The 27,027-nt window shown below is 42.0% G+C and overlaps 1 protein-coding gene across 10 annotated transcripts in view; it reads right to left on the bottom strand.

Annotated features, from left to right (window-relative positions):
* Positions 1 to 1,888: 1,888 nt before the first annotated feature.
* LOC147010737 (autism susceptibility gene 2 protein homolog) overlaps positions 1,889 to 27,027 on the bottom strand; it is a 473,526-nt gene continuing 448,387 nt past the window's right edge. For all 10 annotated transcript variants that reach the window (XM_085859271.1, XM_085859277.1, XM_085859269.1 and 7 more), the window contains one exon: positions 1,889 to 5,110. In XM_085859271.1, the coding sequence (XP_085715397.1) occupies positions 3,643 to 5,110 (1,468 nt within the window). In that variant the 3' untranslated portion in view covers positions 1,889 to 3,642. The remainder of the gene's footprint in view (positions 5,111 to 27,027) is intronic.

The following is a 27,027-nucleotide window of genomic DNA, read 5'->3' as shown; positions in this document are numbered from 1 at the left end:
TGAGAGTTGGTTATGAATGTACTCAGATAAGGTATTTAGTGAGGGAATGCAAGTCATTTTCTGGAGGTGCCAATATGTAGGTGTTACCTCATTCTTGATCATCGGCACCTTCTCTACTCAAACTGTGTTGTCAATCGACATGATGTAGCTGAACTTCCCGAGTTAGTGGCTGCTGGAGCAGTGCGTGGAGGTTCATGAAGAGAAGTGTCAAGATGATTCTCAGAACTGGAAAGATGGTGATGTGAGTGCTGGCTATCTGATGAAAACTCAAACACTCAAAATGGAGGTACCGGAAATAGAATTTGAATCGTGTATTGAAGAGGACCATTTATTCTTTGCATACAGCAAACTCCTACCGTTGGTGAGCAGTATCTGAAAGAACCTGTCACGGGAGCCAGAGAGCTGATGCTAGTGGTGAAGAGGATGGGCAGGAGCACTTGGGCGCAGGTCTCGAGGGATGCAAGTTGCAGTGGAATAGTAGTCAGTGAGGATGGAATTGATGCAAGACCATTAACTCAGGAAGTTCAGTTGCATCATGTTGACTGACAATGCAGTTTGAGTACAGAAGGTGCCAATGATCAAGAATGAGGTCGACGCTTCTTACTTGACAGGTGTAGTTGCCTTCCAGATGTGATCTTGCATTCTTACATCATTGCCTACCTGATGTGATCTACAACTTGAGAGTTGGTAATGCACGAAGAGCTAGGGCACTGGATGATCCAGACCCAGCTTGACAAGAGGATTGCTCGGTGACCACTTGGATCCAGGCATAGAAGAGTGATAAAGTTGCTCCTCTTGTGGCGTTAGAGTCCAGACATCCCATCAGGAATAGGGACCAGCTGCAGTTGCAGCAGGAAGATGACCCTTGCTGTCGAGACTAGCGATTTAGGCATGATGAGTGGCTTATTATATGACTTGGCGAAGAGTTCATGGAGGTTGCGGTTGGCGATTAAAACCTGTTTGACCTCGGCACCTGTGAGTCCAAGTAAACGGTGGCAGGTGTGAGGTTCGGTTTGCATCTCATCCATATTCAAAATGAGGAGTTGAGCTTCCTAGTCATTGAGTTTATAGCAGTGTTTACCGATTTTTTTTTTTTTCCAGGGACTATGACCTTAATCCATCATCACGATAATCTGACTACAAGTGAGCCCACTCAATCAAAACTGTACCCAATACTGTACAGTGTTTGAGAGTCACTCAGTCAGGATACACAAGAGATGTTGGAGATGGGGATAATTTGGCCATCTAAATCGCCATACGCATCACCTGTGGTCATAGCTCGTAAAATGGATGTAACAAATTGCATGGGTCGATTACCGGAAGCGAAATAATATCGCTGTCATTTGATCCAGAGCCATTGATGACAGTCAGTGACATCTTCCAGAAGCTCATTGGAGAAAAGTATTGTAAAAGATTGACTTGAGTGAGGGATACTGGCAGATACCAGGTACTGATAAAGGTGTGCATGACAACCACTTGCCTCCATGCCTTCAAGTTACCAGTGCACCACCGTCTCATGTCATCCTCCATTATCTTATTTACCACCATTCCACTCTTCTTGCTTGTTGGTTCCGATATTTCCTTCTTTCTCCTCTCTTCCTCCTGCTGTTTGTTCATCCCTTTATTTGTTGAATCCACATGTTTTCCCACTATCTGCCAGTGAGTTGCCTTCTAACCTGACACCTCGCTCTTTCACGAGTTGAGATTTTGTATTAAAAATCCTCCCAACCAACAAGTTAGAAGGGCGGGATAGTGGTGAACACCAAAAACCTTTCAACCAATTTACTCGTAAAAAGGTTATTTTTGTCATGTAAATTGAAAGTTGGCATCTCAAGCCAAAAGTTTATACTTAAGTTGCACCTGCTGATGTCTACAGTTTGGAATAAGGTGATTTTACACTGGCTTTTATTTTGTAAAGTTAGACATAAAAGAGCAAAACACTCGTGTGAATAAACAGTAAAGAAAAAGACATTTTTTTTTCAAAACTTGTATTTATCTCAGTATTTCTAGAAGATAGTGTCTCTTTCCAGAAATGGAGAAATCTGATGAGGGTAATTACTTACACAGCACAGTGTGTCTGGGAACGGGGTGATATAATATAAAATGGAACACAGGAGCAGGGATCGGAGGGACGCAAGGAACACAGACATGTTGGGGGTAAAGGGAGTGGAGGGGAGGGATAGGGGGTGTCCATTCATTTTCCTTCTGTAGAAACGCATGTTTACAGAGCATCCTCAAAGGATTTAAGAAATACTTGCCATAAATAAAAGACAAATTTTTACGTACAAGTTATAGATCAACTGCCCCCACTAGTGCTACTGATTTAGGTAATTTGCCATTTTCCTTGGGGTCATAAAAAAAAGCAGCAGGGAGATACTGGAAGCTGCTTTCAAAGCAGGGTCCACGATTCATTCATCACCATGTCTCACAACTGAAATTAATGATGTTCTTATGAAAAGAAATGGAAGAAGAAATAAAAATTACATCATTGCGAATAATATGGCAAAGCATCTCTGTCGATCTTCAAGGGTAAAGATGAGGATGGTACGTTTGGGGTGGATGAAAAATGAAGAGATGCAAAGCAGGTCCTGTCCGAGCTCGTGGCGTGTCAAAACAGCAGAGGTCGTCGTACCTACTGCTGCGTAAGCCATATGTCTGTGAGACAAGGCTGAGAAGGAGAGCTGTTTCTATAGTGTAGCTGTGCTCATGAAAAAACGACTTGGGGGGGGGGGGGGAAGGGAAGGGGATCCCAGCAAAGCAGCTGCAAGATATCGGTCCTCAGTTTGAGAGCAAATCGAGGCTGACAACCATTTAACACTGGAGCCTGAGAAAGACCTCATTGCATTATGCAACACAACTTATTTACAGATTGTTGGTGGTACAGCAATAATTTAATCTGCAAAATAGTAAAACAAAAAGGTGACGTCCACACCTCAATGTTTCCTCATACCCTCGTTAAAATGCATAGAAACACAGGTACTAAAAAGCTTTGAAACAACTCAAAACCTAAAAGGTGAGTTCTGTGTCTCCTCCACGCCAGCTGAGGTCACAGAGCTGGGTGAGTCCCACATTGTGTATTGAGGGTTTTTTTTCAATTTATTTACTAAGCTTTTGTCGTCACCTAAAGTGGGTTTGATCTGAAAATTGGCTGCTTTTTCCAACTTCCACCAAGTGCCAAGCTCGCCAAACCACAATCGTCTGGCAATGACACCGTTTTTAAATGTCTCAATGCCTTTTTTTGCTGTACAAATGTACACATCGAGCTTGAAAACGCATCTCGGGGCTTTTTTGGTAACTTATGCAAAAAGGCCCATGTGTAGGCGACTTTAAATAAAAGTGAAGAGTCTGTGGTTGTGCCTGAAACGCAACTCCCTTTATTGCGCTGATTCGCCGAAAATGATCTTGAATTATAGGTCCAAGACAAGGTTACCGAGCCTTTCCCTCTCAAAAGCATTGCCTGATTGGGCACAGATGCGGTGACCACCAAAAAAGACAACAAACATCAATTCTGTACAAAGCGCATAATCTGCCTTATTACTACTGTGCTGCACAATGCCAGAGCTTAGGCACAAAGCCTTTTCTGAGCTGCAAAGTGCAAAACATCTCGCATGAAGCACCTTGGCAGATGCTGGGACAGAGCCCTCATCGAGCTTCAACAACCTCCTTTCGTGAAGGTGAGCGCTCTCGTGGGTCAGCCATCGAGCCCAGTGGTGTAGTTTGCCGTGGCGAGATCGGCCGAGAAATTCCAGTCGGGATGAGTGGCGGAGGTCCGCTCATTGCCGAGACAAGACTGGCGGGAGGCAAGCCCGAAATGGGACCAAGCTGTGGTGGTCCCTTGTTGCCAAGAAATCCATTTTGTAGGCCGCTAGTTGGGAGTGCGATACGTGGGTGGTAGTGCAGTCCACTAAGAGGAGAAAGATATCCCTGGTGCTGTTGGTAGTGACCTGGCAAATGCGGCTCAATCGAAGCGAGTGAGGGACGAAGGCTTGGAATCAGTCGAGCCCGATCGAGCTCTTCACGAATGAGTCGTTCACGTTCCTCCAAGACCGTGGCTCGCTCACTGTCACGGCGTGCTTCCAAAAGGTTATAGTCATGGGGTTCACGGTCACGCATACCACCATCGTAAAAAGCGGCAGCTGCTGCTGCTGCTGCTGCTGAGTGTGGGGCCGTCACACTGAACCGTGGACAGCTGCTAAGACCATGGAAATCTGAGCTAAGGCGGGACAGCTCTAGGCCTGCTGCCGCTGCTGCTGCGGCTCTGTATGGATCTCGGAAGGCACTCGCATCAGCCCATGTTGGCGGAGGTGGAGGCTGAAATCTTGGGTCCCGTGTTGGCATTAGCGAGTTCATGGTCAAATAAGGTGAAGAAGAGAGCAACCGTGCGCGATCTAACAATGCTAAATTTGAACCAGCGCTTGGAGGTAGTGGGTGTGATTGGGGTGGCAGTGATGGCAGCTGAAAAGGTTCAACTGCCCGCAAAGCTGGTAGCACAGCACCTGGGCCATTGAGGGTAGCTAGCGGTGGAGCAGGTGCTGGATGCTCTGCATCATCTTTGCGCTCCTCCTTAACCCGGTGCATGTCGCTACGTTCGCGTCGCTCCCAATCACGACCTCGACTAGCACTCCCTGGCCTTGGCTCCGGTTCCATTGATGACGGGCGGCAAAATGGTGACAAGCAGCGCATTGCATGACCATTACCTGCTTCTTCTCCAGCCTTCTTGTCTGTTGCTGCCATGGCAGCCAGGGTACAGGCTTGGGTTTCCTTGGCCTTCGCATCGGCATGATGTGAGCCCGTGGAAGTTTCACGTGGCCTACAATCACGCGGGGATAATGCTTCTTCCTTTGGCCTTGTTTCACTATTGCCAACTTCCTTCCTGTTTTCCAGCACAAGGCATCCGTCTCTGTTACGCTCACGTTCCTTTTCTCCATGCTCAGCCACTGAACACAGCCTGTCAGCCTGCTCTGCTGTTTGACGGGATGCGTCAGTTGTTGCCCAGGCCCTGTCTATTTCTTCAGAGGATCGTGTCATATCAGCAGCAGGAAGGGACGCTGACGCATTGGCAGATGGAACAGCTGGAGATTGCCGGCTCGGCACCCAAGATCCACTGTCCCTAAATGGACGACAAACAGAGATGTAAGTAAACCAGCATTGCAACCAATTAATGACTGCTGTGGAAATGAATAAAGGATAGATGGTTTGGAGATTGTTCCTCCACAACAAACTTTTAGTCTTAAAAAAAATAATGAAATATGTGAAGGAAAGATGAGCCTCTTAAATAGCATTCCCTTCTATTTTAATCCCATATATCACATGTCTTTGTCCATTGTCAAATCATGTCCTTGTAATTCCTATAACGTTACATTGACGATCTGCATCTTTGTCCTGCATGTGATATATGTACAAGCTCAGATACTGAGCCATAGATCGGTGCTTAAAAGATTATACAGTGTCTGCAGCTACCAAACTATATATTGAATTATAACCATCTTTCAGTTATTCTTTCCTCACCTCACACCCTCCGGTCTTCTAAATTAATGCTGTGCCTACTTGCAAAAGATTTTAATGAAAATGTAAGCATTTTATGGACTATTATATTGAAAAGTTGGGCATCGATTGTATTGCACACGGCCATGTCTCGCTCTTTGATGTTGGCACGAGAAAGACCTTTGCGAGAACTCGACGTACCTTTCGCCAGGACCAAGCTTACAAGTTGCTGCAATGTCAGGGGGTTGGCTGTGTGGATGAGGAGTTAACACAAAGGCAAAAAGCTTCTTCAAAATACGAATGGCGGCACACGTTAGAGAACTATGATAATGTCCACATTAGTAGCACACCAATTCTTCCCTGTCCGTGCTTAGTTCTGCCTAACTACCACAAGTTTTTCTCAGAATTTGATGCAGTGTTCTCCAATATGGCTTGGCTTGACTGTATCCCACCTGAAATGAATATGGTCGAAATTCATCAGTAAACTCCTTTGTTTGCTGGATTATGTTCACAGATATCGGAAATGAAATTGGCAGAAGCTCCTGGTGCCTGTACATCATTTCTGCAAGTGCTTCCATTGCTGTCATAGCAGTAGTCACAATTTCTTGAAGTGTCATTAGGTTTTTCGACTTTGTTTGTATTCCCAAACATTTATAGACTATCATAAGTAAAAGTTGGACAGAATAGGTGCAGAGGTACAAGCTGTCACGTCTCGGTTGGATTCTTGACCTGACAATAAAACTGTTGGATTAGTACTTTGTAGATTAGTACTATGTACCACTTGTAGTGGTACATCAACGAGTGTGCTGCCTTTCAGAAGGGTGAAATGCTGGGTGGTTCTGTCTGTTAGTTTTGGTTGGTGGAAGTTAAAGATACCACGCTGTCATTTGATGGAATAGGTGAGTTATCGCTCGCACTCCAACCAAACTACAAATTGCTTCCTTGACTTTCACACCAACCTACACTTGTCAAGTGGGGTGCGTTGAGTATGCCAAACATGCCCTCAACAAAAATTGAGGGAGGCCTTAGTCCTGCAGTGAAATGAAATATGCTGGAAGAAGAAAATGGATAGTATTTTGAGGGAAAAGTGGATCAGAAACCAAAGAAAGTGGTAATTAAGGCTGCCTTTAGTTTCCCTTTGAAGCGGATTGAAGTACAAGTTGTGAAAAGGAAGGAAGGAAAGTATATTGTTTGACTTTTGCTTCCGAAATGCTCACGTATAAGATGCAAGTGATTTATAAATGACACTGAAATGTGTTGCACTACTCCGATCTTGGGTGCCAGAGCAAGGGAGAGAGCAATGTCTGTAGATATATTTGAATAAAATCCACACAAACAGATCTGTTGGAACACCATCAAAATAACTCCTGGATCCATAAACACAAAACGATTCATGCACTCAAACAATTCGATATTTCATCAGTTATGGTAGAGATATCACAAAAGTTAAAAACTGAACACTGTAAATGTAAACAGTTTTCACAACTTGTCAAAAGCACCAACACCATACAAGTTCAGTTAGGTACCATCCATTTATCATTTATTATGCACACAAAGTTGACCCCATTTACCCACATTCTGTACACACCAGTTTGAATCCCCATCTCAAGCTTGCATTCATAATAAACAAGTAAAAAAAAAGACATAAAATGTCATAGTCCCCACTGTTTTAGTAATTTTGCTGTACGGAGCTAAAGGGCGAGCCCATATTTATGCACAACTAAAATGGCCGCTAGTCTACCAGTCGGCCATCTTTGACTGGATCGCAAAATAAAGTTATGTGCAAGTGTTTGCCATTGTGTGCTGTGCTTGTGCCAAGTTTGAACAAAATTGAACCATGCTGTCAGAGAAATGGTTGGGGACACATTTAAGGAACAAAATGGCCACCAGTCGGCCATCTTGGATCTGATGTCGAAAAAAATGACATGCATATGTATATCATCATGTGTTGTCTTTGTGGCATGGACGAACAAAATCAGTCCATACATGTCTGAGATATGGTTGCGGACGCGCATACGCGCACGCGCGCGCACACACACACACACACACACACACACGAAAATCGAGGCCAAATCCATAAGCCCCCGTTTTGGACGAAGTCCAACGGGGGATAATAAATGGCTCCGAACCTATACTTTTTCAGTTACAGGAAAATCTAAAGGAGAGGAGGGAGAACTACTCGTACAAATAAGATATCTGTAAAGTAGGTTTGTCCTTACCAGAATAAATAAACGGTTCCAGGAGTTAAAATTGTGCCTTCACGACATGCAAACACCTTACTCTCGAGGATAATAACCAGAGCAAAGTTACGACACAAACAAGTTCTCATCAACCTCTAATCCATGGAACAGTTTCACCTCGCTCTCGACTGAATCCCGCTCACTCCAGACAAGGGCCTTATCAAGCAATCAAATTCTTATATACAGTGCAGTATAGAACTTTTTCATTTAGAAGCAAGATCTTAAAGAACTGAGGAGGTAAGAAAAGTAAACATGAAGAAAAAGCGACCTAAAAACAAGTAAAAGTGCAATCGGAGATTGCAGACCCTCGCCAGGACTTGTTTTGTGTGGTGTTTGTGTACTGGTATGTTTCATATAATTAATAAGAGACATAACTACAACTGCCATTTTATAACTGCTGGCAGTGATGACCGGGTACCAAGACGTCCGCTTTGACGCAACCCCCTTTGATCAGATGCCTGACCCTGACCCATGACGTTTATTATTATTCTCTTGAACTAAGAATGGGATTAAAATAAATTCAATTCAAAACAAATGGAAGACCAAATAGGTACAGTCCTGCATTGGAGTCATCAGAAGGAACCCGAACAAGCACAAAGCAAAGATGAAGTCATCAGGAGGAACCTTGATAAGATTCACATTTCAGCTGCTACTCCTCCACCCTCAAACCCGAGTGAACCTTATTCAAAAAAATCAAAAAGAACCCAGATTTAAATTGTTTAAATAATTCTGGCTGCCAGACCATGTGCCCGATCAGGTTTAAATATAAAACATATATTCCGCATCACCACTAAATCATAATTGTGAAGTTTCAAGTTGATCAAGCAGTTCAAGAGAAAAAATATTTTAAAGATTTTTGCTCAATCCAATATGGCTACCAGATCATGTGACGTAGATTATTATAACCGGGTATCCCAAAGGCTTGGGAAACATTTGCGTGAAGTTTCCCCTTGATCTGTCCAGCCATTCTCGAGAATATTTTTTTAAATAGGTTTTAGGGTAAATCCTTTGTAGCTGCCAAACCATGTGACATATGACATCATATGAGTGAACCTTTTGTTCCTCATGGATAGGCGGTCATTGTTTGAAAGTTAAAAAAACAAAAACGATATGGTCGCCGAATCACGTCATTAATGACATCATCAATTTTTTTTTTCTGTGGACCATTTTATTCCTAGATGACCCTCAAAAATGTTCATACTGATCAGATTAGCATTCAACATATGCAATTATGACATCATAACGAAGGCACCTATGATGTCATTAAAAAAACATCACACATATTCCCCATGAGGAGTACTTGCCATGTGCCAAGTTTCAATTTTTAACTTGGTGCAGTTTCAGAGATAAAATTCCAAAGTTTTTCTGTTTTTCCAACATGACTGCCATACCACGTGACCCATGACGTCATTATCAACAAAACATTCTGCATGAATAGTCGCTCCAATGGTGAAAATTTTGTCTCAATCTGACAAGCGGTTGCAAAGAACAACACTTAAGTTCAGTGCAGCCAAACAAACAAACATACAGAAAAACAAACAAAGGAAAAATCACTCATAGAGCAACACTTGGCAAAACGGAACAAAGTAGAATGGCACTCGGTAGAGCGCATACCTCTGGCAGGTTGAACAGTTCACGTTTTGCATCCCACTGATGGGCTGGATCCAAAACAAAATCTAATCCGCTTGTTCTTTTCACTTTATGAGAGATTATGATTATACATATAAGTATAGTTTTTGGCCCAATCTATCAATTTTAGAATTTATGCCTGCGTTGACCTTGTGACCTTAGAAAGAATTGGTCGTTTAATTAATTGACCTGATATGCAAATCCTGTTCAAATTTCAAGTCAATCGTATGATAATTGAAGATTTTAGAAAGTGATCCTAGGTTGTTGACCTTTGGGCTATGTTGAACTTTTGGCATGTGCTGACCTCAACAATAATTAGTGGTTGTATTCAGTGAGCTCATATAAAAATCCTTTTCAACTTTAAAATCATTCGGATGAAAATTGACAACTTCAGAAATTTGCCCTATGTTTACCTTTTGACCTATGCTAACCTCAAAATAAAGAGTGCTTGAATTCAGTAAGCTGACATGCACATGGTCTTCAAATTTCAAGTCAATCGGATGAAAATTGACAATTTTAGAAACAATTTTAGAAATGCGGCCTATGTTGACGTTTTGGCCTGTGTTGAAGTTTTGGCTCACATTGACTTCAAAAACCTAATAGGTGGTTGAATTCATTGACCTGATATGTAAATGCTTTTCAAATTTCATGTCAATCAGATGAAAATTAAGGATTTTAGAAATCTGGCCTATGTTAACCTTTTGGCCTATGTTTACCAAAAAATGTTTACCTGTTATGTGGTTGGATTCCTAATATTATATACCTAATAGGTGGTTGAATTCAGTGACCTGTTATGCAAATCTTTTTCCAATTTCAAGTCAATTGGAAGAAAATTAAGGGTTTTAGAAAATTTGGGCCCAAATTGGGCTTTTGTCCTATGTTGATCTCAAAATTAATAGGGGGTTGAATTTAGGAACCTGACATGCAAATGGTCTTAAAATTTGAATGAAATCGGATGAAAATTTACAATTTTAGAAACAATTAAAAATCTGGCCTATATTGGGTTGACCTTATGGCCTATGTTAACCGTTTGACCTCAAGAGTAAGAGGTAGCTGAATTCACTGACCTGATATGCAAATTCTGTTCAAATTTCAAGTCAATTGGATGAAATTTGAGGATTTTCAAAAATTTAGCTCAAATTGGCCTTTGTCGACCTTTTTGGTAGATCAAATTTTAAGAAACTTCAATGCGGGACCGTCGCAGGGTCAGTGCCAGTAATCTCCAAAAATTACAGAAAGATTAGTTGAGTGGTTTGGGCTGGAGGTGAGCTGACAAACAAACAAATAAACCAATGTCACCTGCAGGGTGACCCGTATCTTGCCAAAAGGTGACCACGTGTGACTTCTTTAAGGTCACACTGAGGGGAACAGAGCTGCTTTCCACCAGAAGCGACTCCTTGAGGAATATCTGCCTACGAGAGATTCCGATGAGAATCGTTCTACAGAGTAACCATGAAAAATATGTTTTCCTCATAACGTCACCAAATGACGTCATAATGTCTCAAGCTTGACATATCTAGAAAGCACTCATTGAGGTGTTCAATTTGAGGTACCACACGATATGGTTCCTAAAACTTGAAAATTTGACCTTGGGGTCAAATATGTTTGACCTGAGGAGCTAACCATGAAGGTCAAGGCCAATCGCCACCAAAAATTAATCAGCTGAGCGCCAGACCATGAACTATATTCCCATGAAGTTTGAAGATGATCCGATCAAAATTACTCAAAAAACAAGGGTTTTGTCGACTCCCCTGATTTGCGAAAGTGACCTTGACCTTTGACCTTCAAAATTTTGTGCGCTGAAAGGGACCTCTATAGGCCTCTGATATGCGAAGTTACAAAAATTTCCAATGATAACTGTGCTCTACAGAATTTTTATACGTGATTACAGACAAAAAACAAACAAAAAAAAAAAAAAAAGCTGACTAACATATCTTGCAAAAACTTCGTTTTGGCAAGATAATGAAAAATCACTCAGAGTGACAACTTGGCGAAACGGAACGGCACTCCATGGAGAACATACATCCATCAGGCTGAATAGTTTACATTTTGTATGCCACTGATCGGTCAGATTTGATTCCAGACCTTCACCAAAATCAAATTGGCTTGTTGTCACCGAACCAACTCTTCCACCTCGTTTTGTCTCAAGTCGTCCACAACTTTAAGTGATAACATGCTATACCTAGTATTTGGCACCACCTCTCAATGGTGAAGAATCACCTGAAAAATGATCGAATCCGAATTCAGATCTTCACCTAAATCGAATCTATTGGTCCTTGTCACACACCCAACCTGTCCACCAAGTTTCATTCGAATACGTCCTCAAAATTGAGATATTGTGCTATATCGTTTTTAGCCCCATTTCTCAATGGTGAAGCATCTGCTAAAAATGAAATAACTATTGTCTCCAGATCTAGATTCGGATCTTCACAAAAATTGAAACAATTCTTCCTTGTCACACACCCAACCTGCCCACCAAGTTTCATCCGAATCCGTCCACAAATTTTTGAGATATTGTGCTATATATAATTTTTGGCCCTATCTCTCAATGGTGAAGAATCACTGAAAAATTCTCAGATCCAGATCTGGATTCGGATGTTCAACAAAATTTATCGTTGCCGTCCTTGGCCAGGCACCTACACACACACACACACACACACACACACACACACACACACACACACACACACACACACACACACACACACACACACACACACACACACACACACACACACACACACACACACACACACACACACACACACACACACTTCAAAACGACTGCTTGAAAACTGTGGCTAAAAATCGTGTGACAAACAGATGCTACAGCCCAACATACTTGGCAAAATTTTTTTTCTCCAAGTAGCAAGCAAACAAACAAACAAATGGACCCAAATGCAATACCCTCCTCCAGCAGGGTAGAAATTAGATTTTAGCGGAGAGAGTTAAAAATCGTAATTTGAATGAGGTTGTATAAATTTTAAAAGGCAGACTTCTGCATTTGAGGAGCTTATCTGAAAAAAACAGCACATTACCCGTATGGTGATTGCATCACTTCCCGTGTGACACAAAACCTGTGGCCAATTACATTTTACTGTGAGTAAGCTTACACATGCAATTCTGACAACTCAACTCCCCACTCCACCTCACAATGGAACTCCTCCCCCCAAAAAGCCTCAACCTCCCCCTACCAACTGTCCCATATTTGCTCTCTCTTCCTCCCCACCAAATCCTTACAGTTCTCCTCCTAACTCAAAGGCATCAATTCCCTCCCTCCTCACAACTCATCCTCCCCCTTCCAGATTTGTCCCATCTTTACTCCCCCCCCCACCCTCCTGCCACTCATAAAAGCAAACGGGCATTTCCACATCGAAACAGCGGAATATTTAATGCTTTCCGCTCCCCTATCATGTTATCAACGTCACAGAAACCCATTACGGTCACCTGTGCAACTCACAATTTTATGAGAAAATAGTTGGAAATAATGGCAAACCTGCATAACCCTCCACAGTAAAAGCACTGCTTGAGAGATTGCCACATAGTTATTTTGGCGGTGTATAAACTGCAGAACGCTGCCTCAATCGCTGAGGCCTATCTTCACAAAGCCCATGATGCCTCTATCGGCTCAAAATCCTTTCAACTATCACTTTGGTTGTTTTACACTTGAGGGAAAACTTATAAGGAGGGCATGGCGATTGTGAATATGACGGCTTTGAAGAAGTCTTTGATTTTGCAGAGCAGTAAGCACCAATATGGTGGCCGTAGTATAGAAATTGTGGGTGGAGTCAAGTGAACTGTCCAACCAGATGGGTTGAACTCGGATGGATGGATGGACGGCTCCTTTTATATCTGAAGAATATGCTCTACTCCAAGATCTTTTTTGTGGTTTGGTTGAGAGAAGGGTCTGACAGGTTAGTTTCGAGGTATGTGTGCTGGCCTTATCTCAACCCAGCTATAAACTGTCATATTGGTGTCACAGTCAACCCAGCAGAGTGATGCATCGTGTCCACCATTATGCTGAAGGATCCATCCGCCAGAGAGTGTCGTTGGTAGTTATCCCCACATGTGGGTTTCAAAAGGTGGGACAGAGTCCTGCCAGTCTTGCCTATAGAAAGCCTATACCCCCTTTCAAAATTTTCACCTTTTGTTGCCTTATAGCCTGGAATTAAATTGCATTAAATCAGACTTTTCCCACCTTTATTTACACATCGTAAACCACAACTTCCAAGTGAAAAACAAGATCCACAAATTTCAGAAAATTAATTAAAAATACAAAACGAGAATATCTTGGTTGGATAAGTGTCCACCCCCTTATAATAGCAATTGGAAATTAGCTCAGGTGTAACCAATCACCTCCAAAATCACACAAGTTAATTGGCCTCCAGCTGCTAACTGGAGTGATTCTGATTATTTATTTCAGAATAAAATCAGCTGCTCCAGTAGGTTTCCTCTGCTGGGTAGTGCATTTCACAGAAAAGACTCAACCATGAGCACCAAGGAGCTTTCAAAAGAACTCCAGAATAAAGTTGTGGAAAGGCACAGATCAGGGGATGGGTATAAACATATTTCAAAGGCTTTGAATATTCCTTGGAGCATTGTCAAGTCAATCATCAAGAAGTGGAAGGTGCATGGTACCACCAAGACCCTGCCGAGATCAGGTCGTCCCTCCAAACTGGATGACCAAGCAAGGAGACTGATCAGTGAGGCCACCAAGAGGCCAATGGCAACATTGAAAGAGCTCCAGGCCTTTATGGCAAAGACTGGTAACTGTGTGCATGTAACAACAACATCGCAAGCACTCCACAAGTCTGGCCTGTACGGTACGATGGCAAGAAGGAAGCCATTACTCAAAAAAGTCCACCTTGAGTCATGTTTGAGGTATACAAAAAAAACACTCCGGAGATTCTGAAGCCGTGTGGCAAAAAGTTTTGTGGTCTGACGAAACAAAATGGAACTTTTTGGACAAAATGCAAAACGTTACATTTGGCGTAAACCCAATACAGCACATCACCCAAAGAACACCATCCCTCCTGTGAAGTATGATGGAGGCAGCATCATGTTTATGGGGATGTTTCTCATCAGTAGTGGCTGGGGTACTTGTCAGGAAGAAAGTGAAAATGGATAGAGCAAAACACAGAAAAATCCGAGAGGAAAACCTACTGTCCTCTGTAAGAAATCTGAAATTGGGATGGAAGTTCACCTTTCGGCTACACTGGAGTGGCTAAGGAGCAAAAAGATAAATGTCCTTGAGTGGCCCAGCCAGAGCCCCGACCTAAATCCAATCGAAAATCTGTGACCTGACTTGAAGATTGGTGTCGATCAATGCTCCGCACACAACTTGACTGAGCTCGAACAGTTTTGTACAGAAGAACGGGCAAATATTGCCTAATCAAGGTGTGCAAAGTTGGTAGAGACCTATCCTAACAGACTCACAGCTGTAATTGCTATGAAAGGTGCTTCCACCAAGTATTAACTCAGGGGAGTGGACACTTATCCAACAAAGATATTCTAGTTTTGTATTATTAATTAATTTTCTGAAATTTTAGAATTTGTTTTTCACATCGAAGTTGTGGGTTGTGATGTGTAAATATAGGTGGAAAAAGTTTGATTTAATGCAATTTAATTCCAGGCTACAAGGTAACAAATTTTGAAATGGGGTGTAGACTTTCTATAGGCATTATATATATAGACTAGTAAAGGTGCCCGTCTTAGACGGGCGTCACTGGCAACATATGGTAAAAGACAGATAGCATGAATGTATTTTAAACAATATATTATATCATTTTTATCCATTGATTATCATTCAGGTTTTCCCCTTCGACTGTCCCGCAGTAGCTCCACTTCGATGACATTACTACGTAGTTTAGTGACTACACAACGTGTACCATTTGTGAGTTCCGGAGGATCCATAGAGCGCATTAAAATTACAGGGCACCCTACTTTAAAGTGATCCAAAAAGCCGGATCAGTTTCGTCTACATATTCATGTCTTGTAGATTTTATCTGGCCGGATCAGTTTCGTCTACATATTCATATCTTGTAGATTTTAGCTGGCCGGATCAGTTTCGTCTACATATTCATATGTTGTAGAATTTAGCTGATTCTGAAACTGTTAACAGCATGTCGATCGGATGGTTCTGTGATTTTCTATGGTAGTAAACAGAAGTACGACTTAAGTCTGTACGCCACTACGCGGAGACCCGAGATTTTTATGTGCACGTGCTCAATCCCGCACCCACCCGGAAAAGACCCAAGTACACTGTCGGTACTCACCTCCACACAAAAACGATGATCATGATTTTGGGTTTAACCGTAACTGACCGGGCGATACTTTGTTGGCAATTGGTCCGGCTAGGCAGCGGGTATCGGTCGATGAAAATTTCAAAACCGCAACCATGTATAAAAAAAGCAAAGAAATATTTTGTACTTAGTCAGAAAGTCATGGTTTTGTGAAGAAACTACGGCACATGGAAAGTGCAAATTCGTCAGGTATGAACTCAACTGTTTTCTCCCCAAATGGAGCGTGATTCTATGAGCCGAACTCATCTTAGTGGTCCTCTAAAAAATGGGAAATATTTTTATTTCTTTTTTGTGCAATAATTCCTCCCATTTTGCAAATGGAGTTTTTGAACTGTTTAACTATCATAATCATCAAAACGAATTTTGAGGGGCCTCTTAAGGAAGACAATAATATCATTACTATATATGTCAAAGCTTGTTTCATTTCATGCAGTAACAAAAATCTGATGGTGGAACAAAACAGGGGCGTGCCAAAATATTAATATAGATGTGTATATATATATATATATATCTATATATATATATATATATATCTATATATATATATATATATATATATATATATATATATATATATATATATATATATATACTAATAAAAGGCAATGTGTGTGTGTGGTGTCAGTGTATGCGTGTGTCTCCTCCATAACTCCAAAACCATAAATCTGAGCCGTCTGAAATCATAAACCTCCAAGGAAGTGCAGGAGTGAAAATTGGGTGTTTGGGTTAATAAAGACACCTCTTTTGAAGATATAATTAACGGCCTTATTTAATTATATCTTTCATCAGATGATTCTCGGCCAACTCGCTGTCTGGGGTCTTCAGGCGTACCCTGGGTAACCTCGCTGGGGTCTGAAGCAGTCATGTTTTTTTGGCTTCCTCAACTTTAACTTGATTTGGAACAGGCTGCAACTTGGAACAAGCTGTTCATCATAGCTACAAATCGCTGAGTACATTGCAATGCTTATAAAAGCCCGGAGACATCAGCGTTCGTTGTTTTATTTGATTTCTGCACATGCGATCACCACGAGTATCTCTTAAATGAAGAAGAATTATAAAATGTAAGCTCCAGAATCAAACTTACAAGCAGTTCCGACTCCCAGAAAAGTGTTCATTTGTCCAATTCAGACATATGTGACATTTTGGGCATCTCCTGGAGGTGTATGTTTAATATGACGTTTTAGTGATTATCAATTTTGATAAATTAATATGGTGTTCGCGCAGGCATGATGGGCTGAATGGCCTCCACCTGTGTTAGATTTCCTTGTAAATTGTGTGCCAAGGGAGCCGTTTCTTATCGACTGTTTTGTTGGAGTGCTTGCTTGAATGCTTAAGCCACTTGCCAAGCGCTCTCCAAGCTGCTTGGTTGTTCGTTTCGGGAAAAAGTACACGTGTTTTCAATCTCACATCGATTGGACGTACGTTTCCACCTTTGTTGGGTCCTTGAGCCCTGTTTGCCTCTGAATTAACACTTGGGGGTTGACTCAGCCTTCCATCCTTCTGAGGTTGGTGAAATAAGTGCCAGTATACTGGTAATAGGGCACTGCATCAGTGGCATAGCTGTGCCACAATAAAATGATGCAACCAGCAGCCAAAAAGGTTGCACATGAAAGGAACCATCACTGGTCCAACTTTGGTATTCTTCAGCTTCCAGAATCTTTTCACTTCATTCTTGAGATCTTGGTATTTGGTCATTTTCTTGATTTCTGTATTGTTTAGTCTAAAATCACTGGTACTGTATTAGCACCTCAATTAGCAATGCCTTCTTTTCTCTTTTTTGAACTTAAGTATGGCATATGGTCGCAATGCTTTGTTTTCGATGTTCACGCTCCATGGGATCATAAGGTCATACGTGAGCAGTACTTCCATGTTTTCAGTCTGCTTTTGGTTAATGTTCCCACAAATTTTCTGGAACTTGGACATCAAAACATCAAAGTTTTGCAGGTTAACATTTCAAACTGTTGTGTCATTGTGTGTACAGCTATTCTGACATGATATTTTTTTAAATTTGTGTTTGGTCATTAAGCATAACATATCACTCACTCTTTGCTGACGCCACCCCCACCCCTCACCTATCTCTTTTTTTTTTTCTCCTCACCCCTCCCACTCTGTCTGTCCCCTCTTCACGCCCCCCTCTGAATAAAATGCAGCACTCTCCTCCCATACTGCTGTCTCTCTCTCTGTCTGTCTCTCTCGCACCCCTCTATCCCACAGTATATATATGACCGTTTTTACAGCCATTTTTCCCTGCTGTGCAGGGGTTTGGCTTTTTCTTGAGGCAATGTTTTATGGCTGGATGCCCTTCCTGACGCCAACCCTGGTCGCCTCTTACAACACACAGGGACATGATACACCTATTCTAACCGGGGCATACACCGGGACCAGTACACTGGTACTCATTTCGCCGACCTCGGAAGGATGACAGGCTGAGTCAACCCCCTGGTGTTAATTCAGCAGCCAACGGGGCTTGAACTCAGGACCCTGGGATCCCAAGCCGCCACCCTAACCACTAAGCCAACACCAGGCTTCGTTTCTTCCTTTAAAAGATATTAATATTTTTAAACTAGAAGTAGAATTTGCAAACTTTCCAACCCGGATTTCTCGCAAAGGCAAATCCTCCCTTCTCGATTTGGTGATGACAAAATGTCTCCTGCTCTTCCTCTGCTCCAATTGGTTCATCTGATCAAATGCTTGTGAAAGTCAACATCTTTCCAGCTATTCTCAGAGAGCTGCCTCAATGTCAGTGAGTCTGCCATTTCACTCAGGCAGATTGGCAGGGACAGCAAGCAGCCATCTCTCTTCAAGACTGGTCTCCCATATCTACTGCCCCTGATGTGAACTCAGCCTAAGAATTCTTCCGCAGAAACCTGCTCTCTCTCATGCACAGATTCATTACATCTTATCTTCAATTATCCTGCCTTTCTTCCCATTCATGGTACAGAGAATCCTTTGGTGAGGGCAGTTGCTCTGAAACAACTTGCATTCTTTTCCTGGAAGGCAAATCTGACCGAAGGCAATCTTACTGCTTTCCAAAAAGTCCACAATGAGTGTGTGTCCATTCTTAGGAGAGTCAGAAAACATCATCTGTCCAACTTCAAGAATAAACTTTTAAACTTATCTGCCTCCTCCAAAACCTTGTGGCATCTTGAAAGTCTGTCTGTTGAGTATGCTCCCCTTCCATCCATTTCCATTCTTCAAATAGCACCACAGTCAACTCTGCTCATGAGAGGTCTGAATGCCTCAATTCTGTGCTTGCTTCCAAATCTTGTGTCTCCAGCCCCTCACTATTGGTACCCATCCTTCCCTGTCATACCGAACTGCTCATAGACTCTGTGTCATTTGCACCTTCGAAGGTGCCAGAGAAGGTTACTGATCCCTCGCTGCCATTTTCACCCTCATTTGTGCAAGGTCATCTTCCATCTACTTGTAAATCCACCAACATCACTGCACTACATAAAAAAGGTGCAACAATGACAAACCTATCAGCTTACTTCCAATCATCAGCAAGATCATGGAATCCATCATCACAATTGATGTGAAATCCTTCCTTTTCTGCAACAACCTCATCTCAGATCACCAATTTTATTTCAGACGATGTCACTCCACCATGGATATGCTGTTTCTACTCATCCAACAATGGATGGAGGCCCTCAATGTCAGCCATGAGTTCAGGACTGTCTCTCTTGACATATCTTGTGCTTTTGATAGTCTGGCATCCTGCCTTGCTCTCCAAACTGTCTGCCGATGGCATCCAAGGTGAACTCCACACATGGCTTCCTGACCTCCTACACTCTCGTAGACAATATGTGGCACTCAACGGAATCCTTTCATCTCCTCTCCCTGTCAATGCTGGAATGCCCCAAGGCAGTGTTCTGGTCCCAGTCCTATTCCTGATCTTCATCAATGATCTCTTTGACTCTCTGGAGAATCCCCTTTATGTATAAGCTGATGACTCGACCCTTTGCCGTGACATCCCTCATCCTTCAGACAGGCAGGCAGCAGCTTCTTCCCTCTTTTCAGACGTTGAAAAAAAAAAAAAACACAAGATGGTCGAAAACTTAGAATATGTCTTTCAATCCTGACAAATCTCACACTCACTATCTCTCCGAATGGACCGTCTGGCAACCCCCCTATCTATTTCTCAACAATCCTCTTGCGGAGGTTTGGTCATTGAAACTCCTGGGTCTCACTGTCAGCCATGAACTTTCCAGGGCAAACCATATTTTAACGTTTGCCTCCAAAGCCAGCCGCCGACTGGGCATCCTCCGTCATACAGAGTCCTTCCTTGGCACACCTGAACTCCTATCCACCTACAAGACCTTCATCTTCAGTTTGATGGAGTACTGCTCTTCCCTCTGGACTGGCTCCCCCACCTAAAACCATGGTCAGCTTGATGCTGTGGAAACCAAGACTTTCAAGATCATTGGAATCTCTCACAATGAAGCTCAGTCAATGGGCTGATCACTTCGCCATCAACCCTCTTCTCGTAAAACTACCTAAATCTAGGACCACTGCTCACCTCCACTCATTTGTTCATTTTTTCCCCACCTGTGGAATCAACTTCTACATTCTCTTCAAACTCAATCTTCCCTCCAGGTCTCAAAGACATCTGTTCACCACCATCTTAGATTGTCTCCAATCAAAAACCATGATCTCTTCTGTCTTCGTTAACCCCACCTGAATCCCTCCTACGAATTTCCAGTTTTTCCTCCTTGGAGTTTCCTTATCCATGCATGCCTGTTTTGCATCCTGTTTTTGTCTTGTTACTTCCTCATCCGTTGTGTGTTAGCTCTTCCACAAGCCTCAACTATGTATCCAAAAAAATTACAATTAAGAAGCCAGAGTGGATGATGTAATTATTAATTTGGTTTATGTTCCAAGGATCAGACGTTACGTCATTTTTTTAATTTCAAGTTGCAAAATGCAATTCTCATCGAGTCATGAATAATATATGGCCGTCAAGGTTGAGCCAAGCACAAGACGTAATGCCGTCCCAGACGTTACGCTCTTACTACACCGCCACCTTACTAAATTGGTCATCCTGACACCGAGCATTCAGTCTGTCGCTTACTGACGTCAGAATATATATATATATATATATATATATATATATATATATATATATATATATATATATATATATATATATATATATATATATATATATATTCTTCTTCTTCTTTCGGCTGCTCCCTTTAGGGGTCGCCACAGCGGATCATCCGTATGATCCGCATAGTGATTTGGCACATGTTTTACACCGGATGCCTTCCTGACGCAACCCTGGTCGCCTCTTACAACACAGGGATATGGTACACCTATTTTAACCGGGGTATACACCGGCCCAGTACACTGGTACTCACTTCGCCGACCTCGGAAGGATGACAGGCTGAGTCAACCCCCTGGTGTATTAATTCAGTGGCCCAACGGGGCTTGAACTCAGGACCTTTTGGATCCCAAGCCGCTGCCCTAACCACTGCGCCAACACCAGGATGGATATATATATATATATATATATATATATATATATATATATATATATATATATATATATATATATATATATATATATATATATATATATATATATATATATATATATATATATATATATATATATTTCGGCACGCCCCTTTCTTTGTTCCACCATCAGATTTTTGTTACTGCATGAAATGAAACAAGATTTGGCACATATACTAATGATATTATTGTCTTCCTTAAGAGGCCCCTCAAAATTCGTTTTGATGCATTTTCACAAACTCCAACCGATTCCTTTCAAATTCGGTACGATTATGGCTTTTGGTCCAACTTAGGTCATTGGCTATAAATTTTTTCCATAACACTTCCGATATTCGAAAAAAAAATCGATAAATCGATATCCCTTATGGGATTTTCCATTCAAATCCACTCAAGTTTAAAGTCTACGGGGGACGCAAATTTCCACTTTGACCCGGGCGCTGTTTACCTTCGCTACGCCAAGCTGTGAGGGTTTGGGTTAGGGTTAGTGTTAGGGTTAGCTGTTAGGGTTAAGGTTAGGGTTTGGGTTAGTGTTAGTGTTCGCTACCCTAACACTAACCCTAACAGCTATTCAGGAAATTTGCAAGAAAGCCTGGGCAACGCCGGGCTATATTGCTAGCCCGAGCAACGCCGGGCTTTACTACTAGTATATATATATATATATATATATATATATATATATATATATATATATATATATATATATATATATATATATATATATATATATATATATATAAGACCTACCCGCATCTCTCATCTGTGAATGGAGGGAATAGCCAATCAGCTCTCACCTAATTGACTACGCCCAGGTGGCTCGGATTATATAAATGATTGACCCCTCCCACTCTCTAGCCGGATAAGCTGCGTAAAGCAGCCCAAGAAGACTTACAAAAGGTAAGTGCGTAGCATTCGAAACACCGTAGCACTTTAGGTGAGAGCTGATTGGCCATTCCCTCCATTCACATGTGAGAGATGTGGGTGGGTCTTTATTTATTGACTGCTTTTGACGTTTGCATGTGGTGCATGCTTGGGAGCCTCATTGGTATGCATTGCTATTTATGCTATCCCTGATGATTCGCCAATAAGTGATGAAACCGGTCCGGTAGCTGAGGGGGTGTATAGCATTGGGATTGTCGTGTGTGTACTGTGTGTGAACGTCTTTATAGTTGTTTAAGAACTCGAGGAAGGGTTTGAAACAGCGTAGCACTTACCTTGTGTAAGTCTTCTTGGGTTGCTTTTTGCAGCTTATCTGGCTGGAGGAGTGTGGGAGGGGTCAATCATTTTTTTATATATATATATATATATATATATATATATATATATATATATATATATATATATATATATATATATATATATATATATATATATATTTTTAAGGTGTTCAGCTGCCGTTTGCGAAACGACGGGACAAGTTGAATGCTGGATGCCGGGATGCCGTTCACGTCCGTTAGAAGCCTAGCCGAGCGCTTGATGTAATGCAGTAATGATGTCCCAGCGAAAATAGGGTGACAAAAAGAGGGAGGGATGGATGGAGAAATCTGGCTGCTTTCATATATAGACAGTGGACAAATAAATGGAAACACCAATGTAAAGTCACTAAATAGGGCGTTAAGCCACCACGTACAGCCAGTATGGCCTGTGTGCACCAGCATCTGGAATTCTGCAGGAGGGATGCCGCACCATTCTTCCACAAGACAGTCAATCAACTCACACCTGTTTGATGGAGGTAGAAAACTCCCGTCTCAGACGTCATTCCAGCATATCCCATAAATGCTCGATTGGTTCAGATCTGGTGACTGAGAAGGCCATGACATATGGATAACATCAGTGTCATGGTCATCAAAACATTGGGTGACCACTTATGGTTAGGGCTAGGCCCCTTAGTTCCAGTCAAGGGAAATCTTAACGCTGCAGCACACAATGACATTCGAGACGATTCTGTGCTTCTAACTTTGTGGAAGGCCCTTTCCTGTTTCAGCATGACAATGCTCCCATGCACAAAGTGAAGTCCATACAGAAATGGTTTGTCTCGATCGGTGTAGAACTTGACTGGTCGACACAGAGCCCTGACCTCCACCCCATCGAACACCTTTGGGATGAATTGGAACACCGACTGTGAGCCAGACTTAATCACCAACCATCAGTGCCTGGCCTCACTAATGCTCTTGTGGTTGAATGGAAGCAAATCCCCGCAGCAATGTTCCAACATCTAGTGGAAAGCCTTCCCATTAGAGTGGAGGCTGTGATCGCAGCAAAGGGGAGACCAACTTCAGATTAATGCCCATGATTTTGGAATGAGATGTTGAACGAGCAGGTATCCACATACTTTTGGCCATGTAGTCTACTTCATTTATGCAGTTTTTGAATTTTTTTGGTCACTACCTGTAGTTAATGTTTAAGGGATTACTCCAGAAAGAATAATCTGGCTACTGCAGTGTGCAATGCAAGAATTCTCAACAGTTTGTTTGACAGGATAGTGCAGAGGTAGTACACTTATCTTTGAGCTTTTATCTGGGTTCAAAAAATGTCAGATTGGTGATTTGCAGGCAGGGCTTTAAAAATACGTCACTCAATGGATGGATGTTAAACTGATCATCTTATCTGTTCACATTAATTGATGGATGTTAAAGGTCCTCCGGTATCTTTCATGAAGAGTAGGCGAGTTGTCACTGGCTTCTTGAACAAGTTACAAATACAGTGGTGAGAAAAAGTTTGTGAACCTTTAGAATTTTCTGTATTTCTGCATAAATTTGACCTAAAATGTGAACAGATCTTCATCTAAGTCCTAATAATAGATAAAGAGTACCTGATTAAAGAAATAGCACACAAAAAAATTACTTTTCATTTCTTGAGAAAAATTATCCAACATTCAATTCCTTTGTTGGAAAAAGTATGTGAACCTTTACATTCAGTAAAGCCGCTGTCACACCTTGACGATTTAGCCAGCGTATGAAAAATTTGTCTAAATCGCTAGCACACGTCGAATACGTTATGGGTAAGTTTTTTTGTATACGTTAAGGGCACGCTGAAGCACACTGGCATACGTCGTAGTACGCCGAGCTCGTCGACAAATTTTAACATGCTCAAAATTTTTCGACATTTGCCAGCGTATGACTCACACGTTCCGCATACACTGGCCATAAGTTGTGGGCACGTTACGCAATCGTTGATACACGTCGACACACGTTACTTGTAAGTTACTCATAAGTCGAAACACGTCGAGGAGGATGTTTAGCGTACCCGAAACTTATTTCTAACCTATGAGTAACGTGTTGTAGGCACATAACGCGATCGTTGACACACATCGACACACGTTACTTGTAAGTAACTCATAAGTCAAAACACCTCGAGGTAATGTTTAGCGTCAGTGTTCCAGACTCCATGGTTTCTTTTTTTCTTCTTCGGCATGATGGTGATGTTGACACTTCGATTTCTAGTGCGGTTGTAATATAATATAATTAATAGGCTGCTACTCAACGATTCAAATCATAACCGCATGAGAAATCGAAGTGTCAACATCACCGTCATGCCGAAGAAAAAAAAAAAACCAAGGAGTCTGAAACACTGACAGGTTCCTCCTGTGTGAAGCCCATTTTTATATACCAATTCCCCTAAACACTGCCAATACGCCATTATACGGTAGCTGTAAGTCAGTAACACGTTCAGTAAGTTCTGTGGTCATCCGGAAGACGTCAAATACGTCAATATGCGTTGGAGATACGTTACACATAGGTTCAAAGCACGTTACTCATAGGTTAGAAATAAGTTTCGGGTATGCTAAACATTACCTCGACGCGTTTCGACTTATGAGTAACTTACAAGTAACGTGTGTCGACGATCGCATAACGTGCCTACAACTTATGGCCAGCGTATGCGGAACGTGTGCGTCATACGCTGGCATACGTCCAAACATTTTAAGCATGCTGAAAATTTGTCGACGTGCTCAGCGTACTAAGACGTATGCCAGCGTGCTCTTAACGTATACAAAACTTACCCATAATGTATTCGACGTGTGCCAGCGTATTCGGCAAATTTTTCATACGTCGGCATACGCTGGCTAAAACGTCAAGGTGTGACAGGGCCTTGACACTTCGATGTCGAGTGTGGTTACGATTTGAATCGTCGAGCGGCAGCCTTTTAATAGGCTCTGCCACATGATCGTTGGCGATACGCTGCCGCGCGCTATGCATACGTTAGACTATCGTTATCTATATGCTATCGAAACGTTCTGTGTACGTTACTAATACGTTATGCATACGTCCAACTCGTTATGAATACGCCAAAAACTGAAAAAAACATCAATAGTTCATTGTACGCCAGCGTTTTACATACATTTTCATACGTTGTCATATGCTGGCTAAAACGTCAAGGTATGAAAGCAGCTTAACTGGTGGCACCCCCTTGAGCAGCAATAACTTCAACCAAACGTTTCCTGCAACTCTTGATCAGTTCTACACATCAGCTTGGAGGAAGTTTGGCCCATTCCTCCTTCCAGAACTGCTTCAACTCAGAGATAATTGTGGGCTTTCTTACATGAACTGCTCACTTCGGGTTCTGCCACAACATTTCAATTGGGTTAAGGTCTGGACTTCGAATTGGCCGTTCCAAAACACAAAATCTCTGCTGCTTCAGCAATTAGTATGTGAACCTTTACGTATCATAGTAGATTTTCATGTGTGTTTCAGATCGTTGACTTGCTGCATGACCCACTTTCTATTAAGCTTCAGCTCACAGACGGATGCCCCTGACATTCTCCTGGATAATTTGCTGGAACAATCCAGAATTCATGGTTCCGTCAATGATGGCAAGCCATCCAGGTTGTGAGGCAGCAAAGCAGCCCGAAATCATGATACTCACACCATGATTCAGGGTTGGGATGAGGTTCTTATGTTGGAATGCAGTGCCTAGTTTTCGCCAAACATAACATTTCTCATTTAAGCCAAAAAGTTCCACTGTCGACTCATCTGTCCACAGAACATTCTTCCAATAGCCTTCTGGATCATCCAGGTGGTCTTTGGCAAACGTGGGACGGGTGGCAATTTTCTTCTTGGAGAGCAATGGTTTCCTCCTTGTGATCCTCCCATGCACACCATTCTTGTTCAGTGTTTTCCTGATGGTGGACTCATGAACACTGACATTAACCAATGCAAGAGAGGCCTGTAGATCCTTAGATGTTTACCCTGGGGTTCTTTGTGACCTGGATTATTGTACACCTTGCTCTTGGAGTGATTTTCGTTGGACGACCGCTCCTGGAAAGAGTAACAATGGTGTTGATTTTTCTCCATTTGTAAACTATCTGCCTGACAGTGGATTGGTGGACCCCTTTCATCTTTAGGAATGGTTTTGTAACCCTTTCCAGATCGATGAGCATCGACAACTCTTTTTCTGAGGTCCTCAGATATCTCTTTTGATCAGGGCACGACACGTTTCCACAAACCTGTGTGGTGAAGACCAGACTCTAATGGCCATGAACAAAGTTTGTTTTTCATAAAGGGCAGGGCCACCCAAACTCACTCCTGATTGTCAACCCATTTATTGAAACACCTGAATGTAATTACCCTCTTAATTGAGCTGATTAACCGAGAGGCTCACTTACTTTTTCTGACAAAGAAAATGAATGTTGGATCATTTTGCTCAATAAATAAATGAAAAAGTAGATGTTTTGTGTGCTATTTGTTTCATAAAGTTCACTTTATGTATCATGAGCACTTTGATGAAGATCTGTTCACATTTTATGGAAAACTTATGCAGAAATACAGAAAATTCTAAAGGGCTCACAAACTTTTTCTCACCACTACCTGCCCAAATCACTTTCAATCCAACCTCAGACTTGGGCCAGTCGATTTATGAAC

This window comes from Eptatretus burgeri, chromosome 16 (genome assembly GCF_056783735.1).
Source record: "Eptatretus burgeri isolate ZD-2024b chromosome 16, Ebu_testis_v1, whole genome shotgun sequence".
Lineage (NCBI taxonomy): Eukaryota > Metazoa > Chordata > Myxini > Myxiniformes > Myxinidae > Eptatretus > Eptatretus burgeri.
The sequence above is the reverse complement of the archived record's forward strand: the minus strand, read 5'-3'. Positions and strand labels throughout refer to the sequence as shown.